General features: G+C 44.5%; 1 protein-coding gene across 2 annotated transcripts in view; it reads right to left on the bottom strand.

Moving 5' to 3' along the window:
• Positions 1-19,538, bottom strand: part of TIAM2 (T-cell lymphoma invasion and metastasis 2) — a 524,960-nt gene that overhangs the window by 82,655 nt on the left and 422,767 nt on the right. For both annotated transcript variants that reach the window (XM_006868446.1, XM_006868447.1), the window contains 4 exons: positions 18,192-18,296; positions 17,886-17,964; positions 11,902-11,994; positions 10,677-10,940 (listed from right to left, as the gene is read on the bottom strand). In XM_006868446.1, coding sequence (XP_006868508.1) covers positions 10,677-10,940; positions 11,902-11,994; positions 17,886-17,964; positions 18,192-18,296 — 541 coding nt within the window. The remainder of the gene's footprint in view (positions 1-10,676; positions 10,941-11,901; positions 11,995-17,885; positions 17,965-18,191; positions 18,297-19,538) is intronic.

Raw genomic sequence — 19,538 nt, 5'->3', positions numbered from 1 at the left:
GACCGGTCCTCCTAATACTCTGCCCACATGATATTAAGTCTCACAAGCCTTGTTTCTGAGGAGGAGTAGGACTGTACTTCTTCTAGGACAGATGTGTTTGTTTTTCTGGCAGTCTATGGCACATGCTCCCGTAAAGATTTACAGCCTCGGAAACCCTGTACAGGGTCGCTATGGGTCGGAACCGACTCGACGGCACTTAACAACAACAACAACATGGCACATGCAATATTTTTTTCCAACACGAATTTGCAGTCCAGTGCTTATCCTATAGCAACACACCATTCAAAAAGGGTTGCATTTGCTCCTGGTATGGTGTTTGTAGGGTGAGCACTGGATCGCCAAGGTCGATTTGAACCGCGAGGTTGATGGTTCAAACCCACCAGCCGCTCCTCGGAGGGTCGCTACGAGTTAGAACCCACTTGACGGCACTTGACAACAACCACAAGGTTCAAAAAGCATGAGCCAATGGAAACAGCAAACACAGGGAGAGGTGGGAAACAGTGTTGTTAGTTGTGGGGATTGTAAAAAGTGTCATAAATCAAAATGGCTACAAACTGTTGGATGGGAAATCAGCCTGTAAATTTTCACCAAAATCACACACACACACACACTTTTTAAAAGAAAGAATAGATGAAAGGCAATGTGTGTACTTGGTCCTTCCCGATGACCCCAATTCCTTCCTGTGGAGGAATCAAGTCAGGAACATAACTCATTTTTAAGCCCATTACAAAAGAAGGTTAACAAAAATGGAACTGCAGACATGCATGGTTTGGCAACCAGTATCCCTAACATCTCAGGAATAATCACATCTATTTTTTCTCTTATGTAACAAGCTACAAAACTTCCTCTCCCCAACAACCAACACAGTTTGTTAGAGCCATTCCTTCAGAGGTCTGAATCACCCACGTACATGGCTATATTTGCATCTGATCATCCCAAACCCTCAAATGGTTCGGAACAGTGGCACCTCCGACAAAACTCAGTACAGTCCTCTTCAGAGATCTTCTGGAGAGCTTTACCCCAAAGATGTACTGTCTTTAATGTTGTTGTTTAAGTGCCTTTGAGTCAACTCCAATTCATAGCGACCCTGGTACAGCATTTCCGAGAAGCAGCTGGTGAGTTAGCTCTGCCGACCTTAGGGTTTTGCAGTCCAGTGCTAATCCTACAGCACCATACCAGGAGCCCGTCTTTAATGTTGGAGGTGGTTATGTGCGGTGGAGTCAGTTCCGAGGCTGTAAATCTTTACGGAAGCAGAAAGCCTCATCTTTCTCCCGTGGAACGGCTGGTAGTTTCGAACTGCTGACCTTGAAGTTTAACTCGTAACCGCTACGCTACCAGAGAGCTCCTTGTCTTTAATGTTAGGAGAGCATATGTAAGATTGAATTTTGCTCAAAATTCTGGCAAGCTTTAGCACTGGAAAATAATATTCAACAACATTATTTACATATACTTTAGTTTCTCCACTCAACTATGCACTTCCCATCAAAATAAAAAATACTGAGGAATTCATCTTTCTGTACAAGCACGAGGTAGCAGTAAGTGTGCTGGTGATGGCTGTGTGCCACCGAATTGGTGCTGACTCATACCAACCCTGTGTAGAGTTTCCGAGGCTGTACATCCTTACGGGAGCAGGAAGTCTTGGTTTTCTCCCATGGAGGGACTAGTACATTCAAACCACTGACTCTGCAGTCAGCTGTCAGCAGCCAGCTTGTAATCCACTATACTGCCAGAGCTCCTTTAGCAGTTAAGTTGTTGTAAGTGCCATTGAGTCATTTATGATTCACAGTAACCCTGTATAGGATTTCCAAGGAGCAAGCTGGTGGGTTTGACCTCGTGTTCATAGTCCAGTGCTGACCTTTCAGCGCCATACATAATATTTTTTGAATGAGCAAATGAGCAAATGAGTGACAATGAGAAAAAAGAAATCAAATTCCTAGACAAAAATTGATTGTATACAAGAACTGGTATCTAAATGCCGTAATTCCCTCCACTACTAATAGAAAGCCCCATGGATTATTCCCACTGAAGCCAACTAAAATCCACCTCGAACTAAGAATGAACTAATCATTTTGAAATGAAAATGTAATATCCTGATTAAATCAGTACTTCCCAGAGTTATAATCATGCTTAAAATGTATTTTTAGGAACATTAATACCAGGAGAGCCCTCGCACGGGACTGGTAACGACAAGGTGGACAGTTCACAACCGCCAGCTATTCTCAGAACCCCTATACAGGATTGCTATGAACTGGAACTCAGTGGCACACATCAACAACATTAGGAACATTAATATGAATAAGGCAGATCCCAGAAGAATGGATGAATTTGAATTATGAAGTTAGCAAAGAATACTGAGAGTACCAGGGACTGCCAGAAGAACAAACAATCTGGCATGGAAGAAGTACAAGCAGAATGCTGTCTAGGAGCAAGGGTGGTGAGACGTGGTCTCTTGTACTTTGAACATGTTATCAGGAGGGACTAGTCCCTGGAGAAGACCACCATGATTGGTAAAATGGTTCTTCTTAGGTACCATTGAGTTGGTACTGACTCACAGCAACCTTATGCACAACATAACAAAATACTTCAGTCCATTGCTGCTACCTCTGTGCCAATCCATCTTGTTGGCGGTCTTCCTCTTTTTCTCTGACCCTCCACTTTACCAACGATGACATCCTTCTCATGACTGGTCCCTCGTGATAATATGTCTGAAATGTGAGAGACGAAATCTGGCCATTCTGGCTTCTAAGGAGCATTCTGGCCGCACTTCTTGTAATACAGATCTATTTGTTCTTTTGGCAGCCCTTTCAGTATTCTCCTCCAACATCATAACTCAAATGCATCCATTTTTCTACAGTCTTCCTTATTCACTGTCCAATTTTCATATGCACATAAAACTACTGAAAATACCAGGTGCACCTTAGTTCTCAAACTGACATCTTCGTTCCTGAACACTTACTTGTAAGAGGTCTTGTGCAGACTTGCCCAGTGCAACACATCGTTTGATTTCTTGACTGCTGCTTCCCTGAATGTTGATGGTAGATCCAAGCAAAACGAAGTTTTCGACAACTTCAATCTTTTCTCTGTTTATATAGATGGTATATTGGAGGGTCGGCAAAAAAGAAGACCCATATCAAGATGGATTGGCACAGTAGCTGCCAACAGTGGGCTCAAACAAAACAACGGTGAGAATGGTGCAGGACTGGGGAGTGTTCCATTCTGTTGTGCATAGGGTAGTCGCTATCAGTCAGAACCGATCTGGGCACAGGACTGGGCAGTGTTCTGTTCTGTTGTGCAAAGGGTGGTCGCTGTGAGTCAGAACCAACCTGAGTGCAGTGAATGCATGCAACTACTCACTTAACGGTCACTGGATCCCACCACCCAGGGGCACTTGAAAAGCAAGTCCTGGAGATCTTCTTCCAAAAGGTCTGCCATGACTACTCTAGGGAGCTCAGGTCTACGCTGACAACCTATGGGTTTGTCAGGAATCAGAATTGATTCAATGGCAAATGGTTTGAAGTTTTGGTTCTGTTTGTAGTAAGTTTTTATATCTGGGGGAAAATCTGGGGAGCTGGAAGTGGTCATGGCAGTTTTATACACAAACAGAGCCTTCTCCTAGCTAAATGCTACCAGCCATCCTGAACTAGGCTAGGGAAATGGTCCAGCCCTGATTTTCGTACACAGGCAGTGGAAGGTTTTGCTACATCAGGGCTGGCTCTATAATCCTTCCCCCCTCATGGAGAACTGCACACAATTCCTGTGAGCAACTTGCCAAACAGAAAAGCTGCTTCTAAGAGTCCTAGTGTAGCACTATAGGGTAAGCACTGGACCACAAGCGCAGCTTGAAATGCAAGGTTGGCAGTTCAAATCCACCAGTTGCTCCATAGGAGACAGATGCGGCAGTCTGCTTCTGTAAAGATGGTAGACTTGAGAACCCAGTGGGGCTGTTCTAGTCTGTGCTGTAGGCTCACTGAGAGTCACAACTGACTGTATTAGAGATACTAGTAGTAAGCCAGCCGGGAGGGGAGGGGATGGGAGTCCTTTATCTCTAGTCTATTCGTTTGCTGAATGGGACAGCATGAACCTGTGCTGAGAAACACATAGGGGCTTTAGCAAGCTCCCTGAGGGGAGTATAGGCTCATTGGCAGGATGACCGCCTTCCATGTGGGAATTGTGGATTCAATTCCCAGCCAATGCATCTCATGCACAGTCCACCCCCATCTTTCAGCAGAGGCTTATGTGTTGCTATGATTCTGAACAGCTGTCAGTGGAGTGTCCAGACTGAAATGGATGAGGAAGAAAGTCCTGGCAATCTCCTTCTGCAAACTGGTCGATGAAAACCCCATGGAGCACAAGCTGGGGATGGTGCAGGATCAGTGATTAGTTCCACTGCACATGGGTGACCCTGAATCGGGGCCGACAACCACTGTAAGTCCACTCAGCGTGCACACAGGACCACGGAAGATGTTCGGGTTTTAGAACTTCTAACACCCAATCTCACTGTGAGTTGGAACTGACTCGATGGCATATGACAACAACGCCCAATCACAAGATCCTCACAGGGAACTTCTCACTGTGCACTCAAGACCCTCAGCATAGAGGGCGTGGGGAAGGCTCAGCCCTTGGCTCGGGGTCATTCCCACCCCCAAACCAAGTGGCCTATGTTGCTGTGAGTGGTCACACCCCATTCTGGGCACTCCAGGGCCATCCAGACACTGAGCTTGGTCACAGCGAGTTGGCCAGGTACCACCGTTAACTCCAGAAGGGGGGTGTCTGGCCGTGGGCTGGAGGAACGCACAGGTTCACAAGTTCCTCCTGGAATCTCTAACCAGTTGCTGTCAAGCCAACTCTGACCCATGGTGCCCCGGTTTGCATCTGTGCAGAACCAAGCTCCATAGCATTTCCAGTGGCTAATGTTTCAGTAATCCCCAGGCCTTTCTTCCAAGGTACTCTGGGGTAGAATCAAACCTCCAGCCCTTTGGTTAGCATTATAACCCAAACCCACTGGTGTCCAGTTGATTCGGACAGAGTCGAACTGCTCCCGAGAGTTTCTGAGGTTGCACATCCCTATGGGAGCAGACCGTCTCATCTTTCTTCTATGGACTGGTGGTGTATTCAAACCAATGACCTTTCAGTTAGCAGCACAAAGCTAATCTGCTACATACACTGTTAGGGCTCCTTGGTTAGCAGTCTGTGGTGGTTGTTATAATGGAGGGTCATAGAGACCCTGTTTAGGACTTCGGAGGAACACCTGGTGGGTTTAAACCACTAATCTTGTGATTAGCAGTCCCGTGCTTACCCTACAGCGCCACCCGAGGACTCCAGGTTAGCAGTCTGTTGTTGTAAAGTGCCATTGAGTCAGTTCTGCCTCACAACGATCCTGTACAGGGTTTCCAAGGAGCGGCTGGTGGGTTTGAATTGCTGACCTTATAGTTAGCAGTCCAGTGCTTATCCCACAGTGTCTCACCACAACTCCAGGTTAGCAAAATTTCAAACACCACTCCATGAAATGTTATTCATATCTATGGGTCTCAAATGCTTTGTTGTTGTTAAGTCAGGTCCGACTCATAGCAACCCAGTATAGGGTTTCCAAGGGGCAGCTGGTGGGTTTGAACTGCTCACCCTGTGGCTGATCCTACAGCACCACACCAGGAGTAACGGGCTCCTTTTCTGAAAAGTGTAGAACCGCACAGGAGCCCACCAGGATCCCTGCTTCCTCAGGCCCAAAGCTCTCAGAGTATGGCCAAGGTGAGTGAGTCAGAGGTGAGGAGCCAGGTGGGAGCTGTCACACAAGATGACGAATGAGAGCCAGCCACGTTCCGGAACAACTGAGACACGCTGAAAAGCCCACCTTCGCCCTTCAAATCACCTTACCTGAAGTAGACATGCCTTCACTACTTGAACTTCACTGAGAGATTGGAGGTGGTGGAGGTTATGTGCCATGGAGTCGGTTCCGACTCACAACAACCCTGTACAGGGTTTCCAAGGCTGTAAATATTTATGGGAGCAGAAAGCCTTACCTTTCTCCCATAGAGTAGCTGGTAGTTTCGAACTGCTGACCCTGAGGTTAGCAGCCTGACTCGTAACCACTACACTACCAGAGCTCCTTGATTGAGAGATTAGACTGAAATAAAATGAAACACCTAAGCTATATGTACAGTCTGTTCTCAAGAAACAGGACATTTTAGAGTCCCTAGGTGATGCACACCATTAGCACACTTAGCTGCTAACCAAAGGTCGGAACTTTAAGTCGTCCACCCAGATACTCCTCCGAATAAAGAGCTGGTGGTCTACTTCCCAAAAGGCAGTACAGTTCTACTCTGACACACGTGAAGAATGTACTCAACAGCACCTGGGAAGGGGTTACTAAATACTGACCATCATGGTCAAGATACGCCTGCAAACAAGCAATGGCAGCTTTCTTCTTCCTCTATCAGTTGCTATTTCTATTAAAATTGGTCTTTCTCTTCTAGAGAGCCAGCTGTTTTCGATTTTATTAATAGGCAGTGGCTTTGGCTTTTCTGAACAATAAAACAGGAACCAGGTTGTCTTCTGGTAGTGCCGAAGGACCGTGAAATTCAGGAAGGAGAAGACAGAAATAAGAACTGCAAAGTATCGCTCAAAATCCTGAAAGCAGTTTTTCAGAGTTACTGAAATTCTTGTATTCATGCAGTTCACTTTGTTAGTAACAAACTGGATTGCTGATCTCTGCTTCATTCTGAGAGCTAACCAAAGCAATTTTTCAGTTAAAACCTGAAACTGCCAACGAGAGGGAAGACAAGGAAAATGATGTGTTCAGAGTGTCCACTATGCAAGATGAAGGAGCCCACCAATGTTCTAACCATAAGGTCAGCAATTCAAGCCCATCACACGTTCCTCAGGAGAAAGAGGTTTTCTGCTTCCGTAAAGATTTACAGCCTTAGAAATCCTACACAGGGTCACTGTGAGTCAGAACTGACTCGACAGCACTTAACAACAACATAAGTAAGATGGACTGGAACAGTCGCAGCAGCAATGGGCTCAAAGCACGACAACAATCGTGAGGACGGTGTAGCACCAGGCAGTGAGTTGTTCTGTTGTACACGGGGTCGCTCTGAGTAGAAACCAACTCGATGGCACCTAACAGTAGTGATGACGTAAGAAGCTGGGCTGGATACACCTCAGATATTAGTTCCTCAGTCTCCTTGATCCACCAGGGAAGAGGACAGAGGGTTCGTTTTCTGGAACAAGACTAAGGCTGGTGTCCTGATTTGGGTTCTGTAGCTATTGCCCAAAAAGATAAGTTCCAGTCCTAGCCATCTTTGAGAATGTCATTTTATAAAAAAAAAAAAAAAAAAAAAAAAGGTCTTTGCAGATGTAATCAGCTAAATTTAGATGAGGTCACAAAGCGTGGGGTGGCCCAAATCCAATATGGCGGGTGCTCTTATGAGAGGAGGAGGGACACAGACTCTGAGGAAAAGGCCATGGGAAGATGCAGGCAGAGATTGAAGTGATGCATCTGCAAACTGAGAAAGGCTTGCAATACCCAGAAACTGAAATCAGCAGGGAGGACCCTCCTAGACTCCTCCTAGTTAGATCATGGCTCTCCCAACACCTTGATTTTAGACTCCCAGTCTCCAGAACAATGAGAGGATTCATTTCTGTTCTTTTAAGGCATCCAGTTTGTGAGATTTTGTTACAGAAGCCCTAGGAAACAAATACAGGACACCACACAGGATTTGGGGTCAGCAGTGTGTGTGAGAGGTGATCCTAGGACGCCCAGTGAGAGGGTAGGAAGAGGGGAAAGACGTTCTTGAAACGTATGAAAGTGAGGCTGCAGGATGCAACCAGGGCTCCGTCCCACATGTGTCACCGAAGAACACAGAACTAAGAGCGGGTCTCAACAGACCTACCCTACCTACCGCAGAGTTTGGGACCACCACGTCTATCCTTGGCCACACAACCAGCCAACCCTCAGAGGTTCCACCAAACAAAGATTCCCTTTCCTGTCACTGTGACTTTATGTACAAGTGAGAGAATCATGCTTTATTCCATAATCTTTGATCTTTTCACTTCCCACCTCAACAGTTTCCTTCAAGGTGACTCTGACTCTCCATGGCCCCATGTGGTGGGGTAGAACTGAATTTTAATAGTGGATTTAAACAGGATTTTCAATAGTGGATTTTTGGAAGGAGATCCCCAGGCCTTTTCTCCAAGACCTTAAACTGTCATCAATCTTGTGGTTACACAGACACAAACCTACTGCCGTCAATTCAACTCCCAACTCAGAATGACCCTGTATAGAGTTTCTGAAGCTATACCTTGTAATGGGAGCAAAAAGGGTCATCTTACTCTCATGGAAAAGCTGGTGGGATTGAACAGTCAACTTTGTGGTTAGCAATCCAGCGCTTACCCTACAGTACCACCAGGTCTTCCTTTTGGGTTAACAGCTGAGCATATTAACCCCCAACTGGAAAAAGAACCTGTCTTCTTTCTGAGGTGTTTCTTCACTCATAACCATTTACCTTCCTTCCTAAGCTACACAGATCACCTTTCCCCACCCAGCAAAATGAGTAAATTCAATGATCTACGCTTGAAAAGTATTTCAGGCAGCAGCCTGTCTCAGCTGTTGGATTTCTGACACAAACCACTTCTACAGAACGTTAACCGGAAGCACATAGAAGGTGGCCACAGTGAAACCTGGGCCATCAGGGCAGACCTCCTCCTCCACAGCAGTCACCAAAACACCAGGAAGTGGCACACACTCTTCCCAGCAGGTGGTGAAGCCCCTTACACAGAAAGGAAGTGAAGACAGGGGTCCCCCAAGGCTGTTCCCACAGGCAGACTGGTTGTGGAAAAATACCCGCACAGTCTGGGTACACAGAAATCAGAACGTAGCGATGTCTAGCGGTCTAGACCACTGAAACGGCTTCCTTGGATGAATACTACGGCAGCTTGTGAACACATTCGGGGCTCTGAGTCTTCTTCACACACAAGCACTGATGGTTCCATGGAAGAATGTGTTCCTTCCCTGCGGGAGACCCGGGTTCAATTCCTGTCCAATACACTTCATGTCTGCCAGTGGCTTGCGTGGTGCTATGTTGCTGACCAGGCATCAGTGGAGTTTCCAGACTAAGAAAGACTAGGGAGAAAGGCCGGGCAATCGACTTCTGAGACCCGCCCTCCTCCCCGCCCCCCCCCCGCCCCCCAATGCAAACCCTACTGACCACAATGGTCCAGTCCACAGCAATGATGGGGTGACACTGGGCCAGGCTGCCTTTTGTTCCAAGTGCCAACTCAGTGGTGGCCAACAACAAAATTCTTTCCAAGCCAGCATGTGGCCAACCAGCTTAGCCGACAGGTTTGAGCCTTGGTATTGAAAAGCTGATTTTTTTTTTTTTAAATACATTTGCTCCTTTGGCTGCTTTCTAGGAGAAGTCATTCCCCCTAGTGTCTAAAGTCTGATAACTCCGTAGTGATTTTGTATTATGGTAAAATATATAGAAATGGGACAGAGCTAGTAAAGCTCTCCCTCAGGAATAATGAATCCAATGAAGGGACAGACATGTGTTCTCTGGAATAGGGCAATCGAATGAGTGCCCTCACATAGCCATGCATGTGTTAATTAGTTACATCATAATTTGTGTTTTATGACTCTCACTTCCATATGCTAATCATCAAAATAATGGTATTTCAAATTGGAATAAAGTCCCACGAGAGGAGAAGAAAACACTGGACTCCTCATTAAATCACAAATCTTACAGTCTGATTTTTTAATTCCAAAGATGATCTAATAAACTTGCTTTATAATTAAATCCATCCAAACAATTTCTCTTTTGTGCATTTCCTTCATTTCTGTTAACCACACAGAGCTTTCTAGGGGAAATCTCTTATCGTTTTCATTACGTAGAAAAATGACTTTGTGTATTTTCAGGATAAAGACCTTAACACTAGATCTCCTCTGGAGTCTGGTCAGCATCTTCCAGGGGGAGCTGGTGGGGAGGGGAGCTTATAGAACTATAAGATTTTTCGTTGTCAGTATTTTAGCAGAAGCCTCTAATTTAGTTGACTACAACCTATGAAATATGCCTAAAGGCAAAATTCGTATCTTCAAATGATCTCCTAACATAAAATGTTATCTTGAAAAAACATAAACCAGCAAGCCATTTTGCAATTTTAGGTTTTTACAAAGATTTTCAAATTCATAACCTGCACTAAACGTTTACACTTTATTGAGAAAATTGTACTTAACAAAAGAGCGAAAGAATATGGACTTGCATCAACCCTTTTAAGAACCCAACGTTTTATTGCAGAATGTTTCTGCCTTCGTTCCAAGTGGCATTAAATAGAAAAACTGCTACTTCTGGCATGGATGGGGGCTTCTCACCCACCTTCACACCCAAAACCATCACAATACTAAATATTGAGGGTGCTTTGCAAAGATGCAGTGGCTTTAAGGAATATCATTTAGTGCAAAAAATAATTTTCCATTCTCACAAAATGACTATAATCATGAAAATGCATGGAATGCTGATAAAAATTGACTCAGTTGACATCTGTGTTCTTCTCCTAATAAGTGAGAAGACATTCTTTCAACAGACTGAATAATCAAGTAAGCAAGTAAATGAGCAAAATTACAGCCCAAAAATATTAGCTGCTGATACCAGTGGTTAAGGAGGAAGAAAGAACAAAAACCTCACCATTTGCTGTGTTCTTTTCAAACTTATCCAGGAATTCCTCCAGAAGCTGGGATTGGTTCGCAGGGGGCAGCAGATCTTTCTGGCCCGTGGAGAGGAGGTCACTGTCTGACCAGGAAGTAGCTAGAGTTCCTCTTGTGTCCAGAGGCCGGGCCACTAGCGTGAGCCCCACACTCCTCTCAGAAAACAGGGCCTCCATTTGCTTCACATTAACATCAGCCACGGCTTCTCCATTTAGGGTCACGATTTCATTGCCCTTTCTCAGTCCTGAGACCAAGGACAGGACAACAGGAAGGAAAGAAAGAGAGATTTCTCAGAAAAATAGTCTAATATGAAAGAAAGCAAGCTGAGTTCAACCTTGTTCTCTGAAGAAAGTACCAAGGGTTTCATAAGAAGATGCTACTGATAAGTAAAGGAGTATGAGCCCTCTCCAGTCTAGGCTGGAAACAACTTAGGAGACTCTCCAAGTTACTGTTCTTCTATTTATATGCTGTTAAGAATCCTACGGAGGGTCGCTGTGAGTTGGAACCGACTCTAAGACACTTAACAACAACAAAAAACCCTAGGAGTCTTACTGTGGATCTGCAGGGTCAGCACTGGACTGCTAACCACAAGATCAGTGGCTCAAACCCATCAGATATTCCTCAGAAACCCTTTTCAGGGTTGCTATGAGTCAGACCTGACCCGACTTGATGGCACTTAACCACAAGAAGAAGATGAGCCCTAAGAAATAACACTTGTTCTATCGTGTCTGATGTCTGTCCCTCTCATTCACTTCCTCCATCCTGCTGTCTTTACACATATGTGTTGTTGCTAGGTACCACCGAGTTGACTCGGACTCACAGGGGTTTCCGAGGAGCAGCTGGTAGGTTCATAGTCTAGTGTGAGGGGCTTCATAAGTTTGTGGAAATCTTCCACTACCTTTTAATTCTACCTTCTGCAAACTTTCTGAAGCCCCTTTGCATGCATACATCCTCTGCACATATGCATACACCCTCTCTGTCAGCCAAACACACAGCCGTCTGTGCACACACACACATTCAAGAGCACGCACACTCTACGTATGCACATAAATGCATTCTACACTAAACAATAAAGTCTACTTCTTTTTTCTCTCCAGATTCCACAAGAAATTGGGGCAAAACTATGGAGAAGACAGTGTCCCTAGCAGATTGCGTTCCCAAGTTTGAGGTGAAAAGGGATGGGGCACTCTTGCTGACACACTGACCTTCCCCGTATGCCAAGCCGTCGGGAAGGACGTCACTTATAAATATCCGGCTGAGGTGCTGATGCTCATCCACCTGGGCTGTCACTGCAAATCCTAGGAACGGAAACGACCAGAAAAGCTGAGCCACCATTTACCACGGTCATGAATTCCACCACCAGTACAGGCAGTGGTCTTTCCTTGAGCATCTATTTGCAGGAATATGGCACACTGAGAAAAATCTTATTATCTATTTTGAAAGTATAAATATCTAGCAGAGGCAGAAAACAGAGGAACATGTCAGAGCTGAAGGTTGGAGACATATGAATGCACAGCCTTCTTTAAAAAATTGAGACCAATAGAAACTTTTACTGAAATAAATTCCATCCAATGCAATAAATACTGATTGAGAAGCATCTATGCACAAAGCTAGCAGCTCTATGGGGAGCCCTGGTGATACAGCGTTTAAATGCTAGGCTGCCACCTGAAAGGTTGGTGGTTCAAACCCACCAGGTGTCCCAGGAGGGAAGCTGTGACAATCTGCTTCTGATATGACAAGAGCCATGGAATCCCAGTGAGGCAGTTTTACTCTGTCCTACTGGTTTACACTGAGTTACAGTCGACCCAACAGCAATCATTTGGTTTGGTTTTTTTTGTTTTGTTTTGTTTTGTTTGAGGAGCTTTACAAGAAAATAGGAAAGTTATCAGGGTACCATGTTTTCCCTAAATATGTCTGCATGCAAAGCCCAGGTGAGACTTTACCTCCCCTACAAGGGGCTTCCCTGACCTGGAGCATGTTCTTGCCTCTGCATGCACAGGTAGGAGCACCTGTCCCTACTCTGTGCCCTAACACAAGGTGTTCTTAGGAAGAAGGTCATGTTCTTCTATACTTCCTCAGGGAGGGCCTGACTGATGATGGTCACCAAAAATTATCTGTGCCAACTATCTTCATTCATTCATTCATTCATTCATTCATTCAAAGACAAGACGACAGGCAAGTAACAGCCTTGAACAGTAGAGTGAAAGCCAATGCAGTATCATCAAAATGTTGAGGGTTTCAAAGAAAATGCCCACATCTGATGGGACTCCCCAAACACTTTATACAAATCAAGACACAAAGAACAAATTAAAAGGAAACCTTAGCATAGTTCAAGTAATGACTAGGTTTTCATCAACTTGTGTCACTTTGTAGGAAAACAATTACGTTGTATCAACACATTTGCCACAATAAAAAATAGTCTTTATATGGAGTACTGGTGTGGCGCTGTAGGATAAGTTGTTGTTGTTAGGTGCCATTGAGTCGGTACCGACTCACAGCGACCCCACGCACAACAGAATGAAACACTGCCTGGTCCTGGGCCAACTTCACAACTGTTGCTACATTTGAGCCCATTGATGCTGCCACTGTGCCAATCCATCTCACTGGGGGTCTTCCTCTTTTTCTCTGACTCTCCACTTTGCCAAACATGAAGTATGAAGGTGAACTCCAGCCATCTTGGCTTCCAAGGAGCACTCTGGCTGTACTTCTTCCAACACAGATCGGCAGTTCAAACCCACAAGCCACTCCTCTGAAACCCTACTCCAGGTCCCTGTTAAGTCAGAAGCGACTCAATGGCACTTCACAATAACAAAAATAGAGATAGTTTATCCATTACTCTCTGGTTATTGAGATCCTATGATGATTGAGACAATTAATGATAAAAATAAAACAGGAACAAGCACAACCCTAGGTAGCTCAAAGCCAAGTTTAAATAATATGGCAATGCCAGAATTAGATACTAGGAAGTCATGAACTACCATCAAGTCAGTCCCAACTCATGACCTTCTGCACAACAGAACGAAACCCTACCCCATCCTGTGCCACACTCACAATTATTGTTGCGTTTAAGCCCATTGCAGCTGCCACTGTATCAGTCCACCTCATTGGGGGACCTTCCTCTTTTTCACTGACCTTCCACTTTACCTAGCATGATGTCTTTCTCTAGGGACTGACTGGTGCCTACTATAACATGTCCAGATTATGACCGAGACACAGTCTCTTCATCCTGGTTTCTAAGGAGCATTCTGGCTGTACTTCTTCCCAACACAGATTGGTTTCTTCTGGCAGTCCCTAATACACTGACTATTCTTCTGCAACACTGTAACTGAAATGCATCAATTCTTCTGTGATTTTCCTTATTCACTGTCCAACTTTCTCATGCACATGAGGCAACTGAAAAGACCCTAACTTGGATCTTAGTCCTCAAACTGACATCTTTGCTCTTGAACATTTCACAGAGCTCTTTGGTAGCAGACCAGCCTAATGCAATACAACATTTAGTTTCTTGACTGCTGCTTCCATGAGTGTTGATTGTGGATCCAAGCAAAATGAAGTCTTTGACAACTGCTATTGTTTCTCCTTTTACAAAGTTATTTACTGATTCAGTTGTGAGGATTTTTGCTTTCTTTACATTGAGATATAATCCACCCTGGAAGCTGTCATGTTTGACCTTCATCAGTAAATATTTTAAGTCCTCTTCACTTCCAGCAAAACAAGTTTTATCATCTGAATATCCCAAGTTGTTAATGAGTCTTCCTCTGATCCTGATGTCATGCACTTCTTCACATAATCCAACTTCTTGGATTATTTGCTCAGCATACAGATTGAACAAGTATGGTGAAAGGATAGGATACAACCCTGGCACACAACTTTCCTGATTTTAAATCATTCAGTACCCCCTTGTTCTGTTTGAACAACCTCCTTGTGGTCTATGTACAAGTTTCTCATAAGCAGAACGAAGTGTTCTGGAATACCATTCTTTTCAATAATATCCATAGTTTGTCTAGATCGACACAGTCAAAAGTCTTTGCATAGTCAATAAAGTCCAAGTAAACATCTTTCTGGTATTGTCTTTCAGTCAAGATCTACCTGACATCAGCAATATCATCTCTAGTCTCACATCCTCTTCTGACTCCAGTTTGAATTTCCAGCTGTTTTCTTTCCTTTCTTTTAAAAGTTTTCATTGTGAATTGAGTGACAGTTTACATGGGAGAACATCAGCTTTACATTCATCCTATCGTATTTCATTTCCTTGCAATGATTACAATCCCCTTCATGCATCCTCATTCAACAACATTTGCTTCCATTCTTTTTTTTTTTTTTTTTAATGTACACAGAATCATTCAGGAATATACAATATATAATCATTCAGAAAACCAAAGGGTTTACCCCACAAGCCTGCCCCCTGGTTGCAGCCACAAGCACACATCCCCTCTCCCTCCCTGAGTCCAGAGTCCCCAGCTGCTCCACCTCTCCACGTAATCGCCTCTGCATCCATCTCTGGCATCACTGCTTCTCTGGATAGGGTCCTGTACTCTGCTCTTCTCCCTTTATGGTCCCAGGGTCCTCCTCTCCTCTCCTTTTGCTACAAAATATCTACCTTTACGTTTGCAACACTCACAATCAGTCCTGAAAGCAATTACTCACTACTGAACCACAAGAGTCTTAACCCCATCTCCTTTCATCAGCCCTGTCTAGACAGGCTGGAAAGCACTCAGTGGAGATTCTACTTCCCTGTCAACCTTGTGTACAGATGGGGTGGAAATAATCCTCGCTGTAAAGATTTGTTCCCTCTTTTGAGCTACTGCATCCTCAAGCATAGGTCAAGCTCATCAAATTGTATCAGGTTACTCTTTTTTTCCTCTTCTTTATTCCTCTAGTCGAGTTCTGATCATCTAGCCATTGAAGCCAGGTCAGATGGGTACTATCTGCAAGTATGGGTGTTCTTGCTCATCTCCCCTCACTTCTTATTAGCTGGATGCTTCACTCTCCACTCTAGTCCTCTATGGCCATGTCCCTGTCCCTGGACCCAGGAGTCCTCAGGTCTCACCATACTGGCAGTTCTCTTTTGATCTAATGAATTGGATTGTCATTTTTACTGCTAAGTGACATGGAGTTCCCACTTAGAGCAACCCTATATGGGGTTTCCGAGGAGTGGTTGGTGGGTTTGAACTGCCAACCGTGCAGTTAGCTGTTCAGTGCTTATCCTACAGCATCACGATGACTCTTAACTATTAAACTAAGATAAAGAAGAGATAACAGCAAAGTCAGTGGTTCAAACCCACCAGCCACTCCTTGGAAGTATGAATTGGAACTTACTCGACACGACAGCACAAAACAAGAAATACAAATCTGTAGTTAATTCTTCAAAGATTGTTGTTGTAATGCCATCAAGTGGATTCTGACCATAGCATCTCTGTGTAGGGTTTCCAAGGAGCAGCTGGTGGGTTTGAACCACAACCTTGCAGTTAACAGTCTAGTGCTTACCCTACAGAATCATACCAGGACTCCTCTTGAAAGGTGTTGCTGTTAAGTGTTGTCAAGGCAGTTTCAACTCATGGTGACCTGGTATAGGGTTTCTAAGGAGCAGCTGGTGGGGTTTGAACCACTAACCTCACAGTTAGAAGTCCAGTGTTTATCTTAAAACACTACACCACGACAAGGACTTACATGAGGGGGCTTCCAAAAGTTTGTGGAAAATGGAATGAAAAGATAATGGATTTTTTCCATGAACTCTTTAAAGGTCCCTCATATAATCAGAGAGAAGGGATTGTTGTTGTTGTTAAGTACCGCTGAATCGGTTCTGACTCATAGCGACCCTGTATAGGGTTTCCAAGGAGCAGCTGGTGAGTTCGAACTGCCGACCTTGTGGTTCAAACCCACCTTGCGTTCCAGCGCATTATCCCACAGTGCCATACCAGGACTGCAGGGGTCAGGGTTGTTGTTGTTGTTAAGTGCCACTGAGTGGATTCCGACTCATAGCGACCCTGTATAGGGTTTCCTAGGAGCAGCTGGTGACCTTGAATCGCCGACCTTGCAGTTCACACTGCTTTGCAGTCTGGCACATTTACCCCCAGTGCCACACCATGACTGCAGGGGTCAAGGTAGAGGGTGGCATTTCAGGTAGGTCAAAGTATGGCGATCAATCACGAGTTAAACAGATTAGAACAGCGCCTCACACAATCAATTCATTGTATTGCTGTTGCTGATTGCAGTCTAGTCAATTCCCGCTCATGGCGCCCCCTTCTGGGCTGATGAAAACTGCTCCATTGTGCTTTCAAGAGCTCTTTCAGAGGACAGGCCTGGCATCTCTGGGCAGGTTCAAATCACCAACCTTTCAGGTTAACCATCTGTTCCACCCAAGGACTCCTTACGTTCATTGTAAGTACTGTTGTCATTATAATCTTATTATCACCATCATCTCAAATTTCTCATCAGTTTTTATATTCATTCCTGTTCCTGTCTCTGTAAGATAAGCACTGGACTGTAAACCACAACTTGGGCAGTTCAAGTCCATCAGTGGGAGGAATATGAGGCTTTTTGCCTCCACGAAGATTTACAGCCTCCAAAACCCTATATAGAGGCGCTGAGTCATAACCTCCCCTACTGAACTTAATTAATAACACTATTAACTCATATCTCTTTACTTCACTTATTGTTGTTGTCAGGTGCCCTTGTTGTTGTTGTTAAGTGCCATCGAGTTGGTTCCGACCCATAGCGACCCTTTACAGGGTTTCTGAGGGTGTAAATCTTTACAGGAGTAGAAAGCCTCATCTTTCTCCCGCGGAACAGCTGGTAGTTTCGAACTGCTGACCTTGTGGCTTGCAGCCCGATTCATAACCACTACACTAGTTGGTTCCAATTCATAGTGACGCTGTATAGGGTTTCCAAGGAGCTTCTGGTGAGTTTGAACTGCCAACCTTGTTGTTAAACTGACCAGTGCTTTATCACACAGTGTCACACTAAGACTCCCATCTTACTTATTGAAGCAAATGAAAAGAATGTAAACATAAAAAATAAAAAGAAAGAAAGAAATAAAAAGAAGAGAAAAGCTGTTTAGGAACTATTCTCATATCATCTGAAAATGTAAACATAAATTTAAAAAAATGTAGGACCAAAGATACTGGAGGAAAACTGGACCAGGTTGAGCAATGCAAGCTTGTGACGACAGGGTTTTCCGAGTACTTACCAAAGTCAGAGGTGCTTTCAGACTTGGTGAGCTGTACATCGTAAACACTGAGTGGAAAGATTTCTATCTCATCGTAAGCCTACGAAAGATGAAAACGTCAAAATCAGGATTCGGCAGCACGATATCTTCATAAATGATCGCAACACTGGTTTTCACAATAAAACAGGAACATTGCTAACAAGTTCCTCATTATAGGGGAGTGCTTCCAAACCAGACATCCAGAACTTCCCCCCAAATGGCATTCACTGTTCTCAAAAGGCCCAGGCTGTGGTTGACTCTCCGTCTCTAAAGCTAAGGAGTACTTGCCTGGTCTTGCATGTACTCAGATGGCGCAGGGACGACACGCTCGACGTTGTCGTGTACTGCTTTGCGCAGCTGTAGGCCATAGAGGCTGGGTTCCAGCTGCCTCATCTGTGAAGAGAGAGAACATTATCCCTGATTTGAAATGCTCTTTCTAAAAGTGCTAATTGTTCAGCATGCTCCTTAAAAAGAGAAGCAGACATTTCTCAAAGAAACCTTGTATGGAACACACTGAGTTTAAACCTGTGTAAGAACCCACATTCAAATGTGCCAGCAGGAAGGGACAAAGTTATTAGTATCTCTCCGTGTGACACTGCTGATCTTTAAAGGCAACACATGTATTGTGAAGAGATTAGGACAGACTGTATCTGATATTAGAGTCTTGGTGTGGCACTGTGGGATAAAGCACTGGACTGCAAGATCGGTTTGAACCACAATGTTGGTGGTTCAAACTCACCATCAGTTCCTTGGAAATCCTATACAGGGTAGCGATGAGTCGGAACCAACTCCACGACACTTAACAACAACATATCTGATATTAGCATTGTTGTTAAGTGCTATCGAGTCAGTTTCAACTCAGTGACCCTGTGTAGGGTTTTTGAGGCTGTACATCTTTGTAGAAACAGAAAGCCTCCTGTTTCTTCCGGGGAGCAGATGGTGGGCTCAAAAACCCTACACAGGGTCACTGAGTTAAAACTGACTCGATAGCACTTAACAACAACAATGCTAATATCAGATATGTTGTTTTTAAGTATCATCGAGTCGATTCTGACCCATAGCAACCTTGTATAGGGTTTCAGAGGAGCAGCTGGTAAGCTTGAACCGACAAACCTGCAGTTCAAATGGCTTTGCACTCTGACGCATTAACCCACAGCGCCATACAAGGACTCCAGAGGAGCTTGTAAAATTGTGAATTGGAGCTTGTAAAATTTTGAAGTCTACAGACTTCAGAATTAGAAATGTCCTAATTCAAACATCAATGAAGTGGTGAGCTTAGCCCTACATTGTTCAGCAGACTACTGTGAACCCGGGTGGGGTCCTGGTTGCCCAGCAGCGAGGCAAGACCTGGGGACTCATGGGCTCAGAGTCAATGACAAAGCCAAAGAGGACGAGAGTGGAGAGCGAAGCAGCCAGCTGATAAGAAGAGGGCGGACAGATGCAAGAACACCCACACTTGCAGATGATACCCCACTTGACCTGGCTTCAATGACTGGATGAACAGAGCTCAACCAGAAGAAGAAAGAAGAGGAAAAAGCGTCATCTGATACAATTTGATAAACTTGACCTACAGCTATAAATGCAGTAGCTCAAAAGAGGAAACAAGTCCCTGCTGCAAGAATTATTCCCACCCCC

Source organism: Chrysochloris asiatica, unplaced genomic scaffold (assembly GCF_000296735.1).
Source record: "Chrysochloris asiatica unplaced genomic scaffold, ChrAsi1.0 scaffold00117, whole genome shotgun sequence".
Classification (NCBI taxonomy): Eukaryota; Metazoa; Chordata; class Mammalia; order Afrosoricida; family Chrysochloridae; genus Chrysochloris; species Chrysochloris asiatica.
The sequence above is the reverse complement of the archived record's forward strand: the minus strand, read 5'-3'. Positions and strand labels throughout refer to the sequence as shown.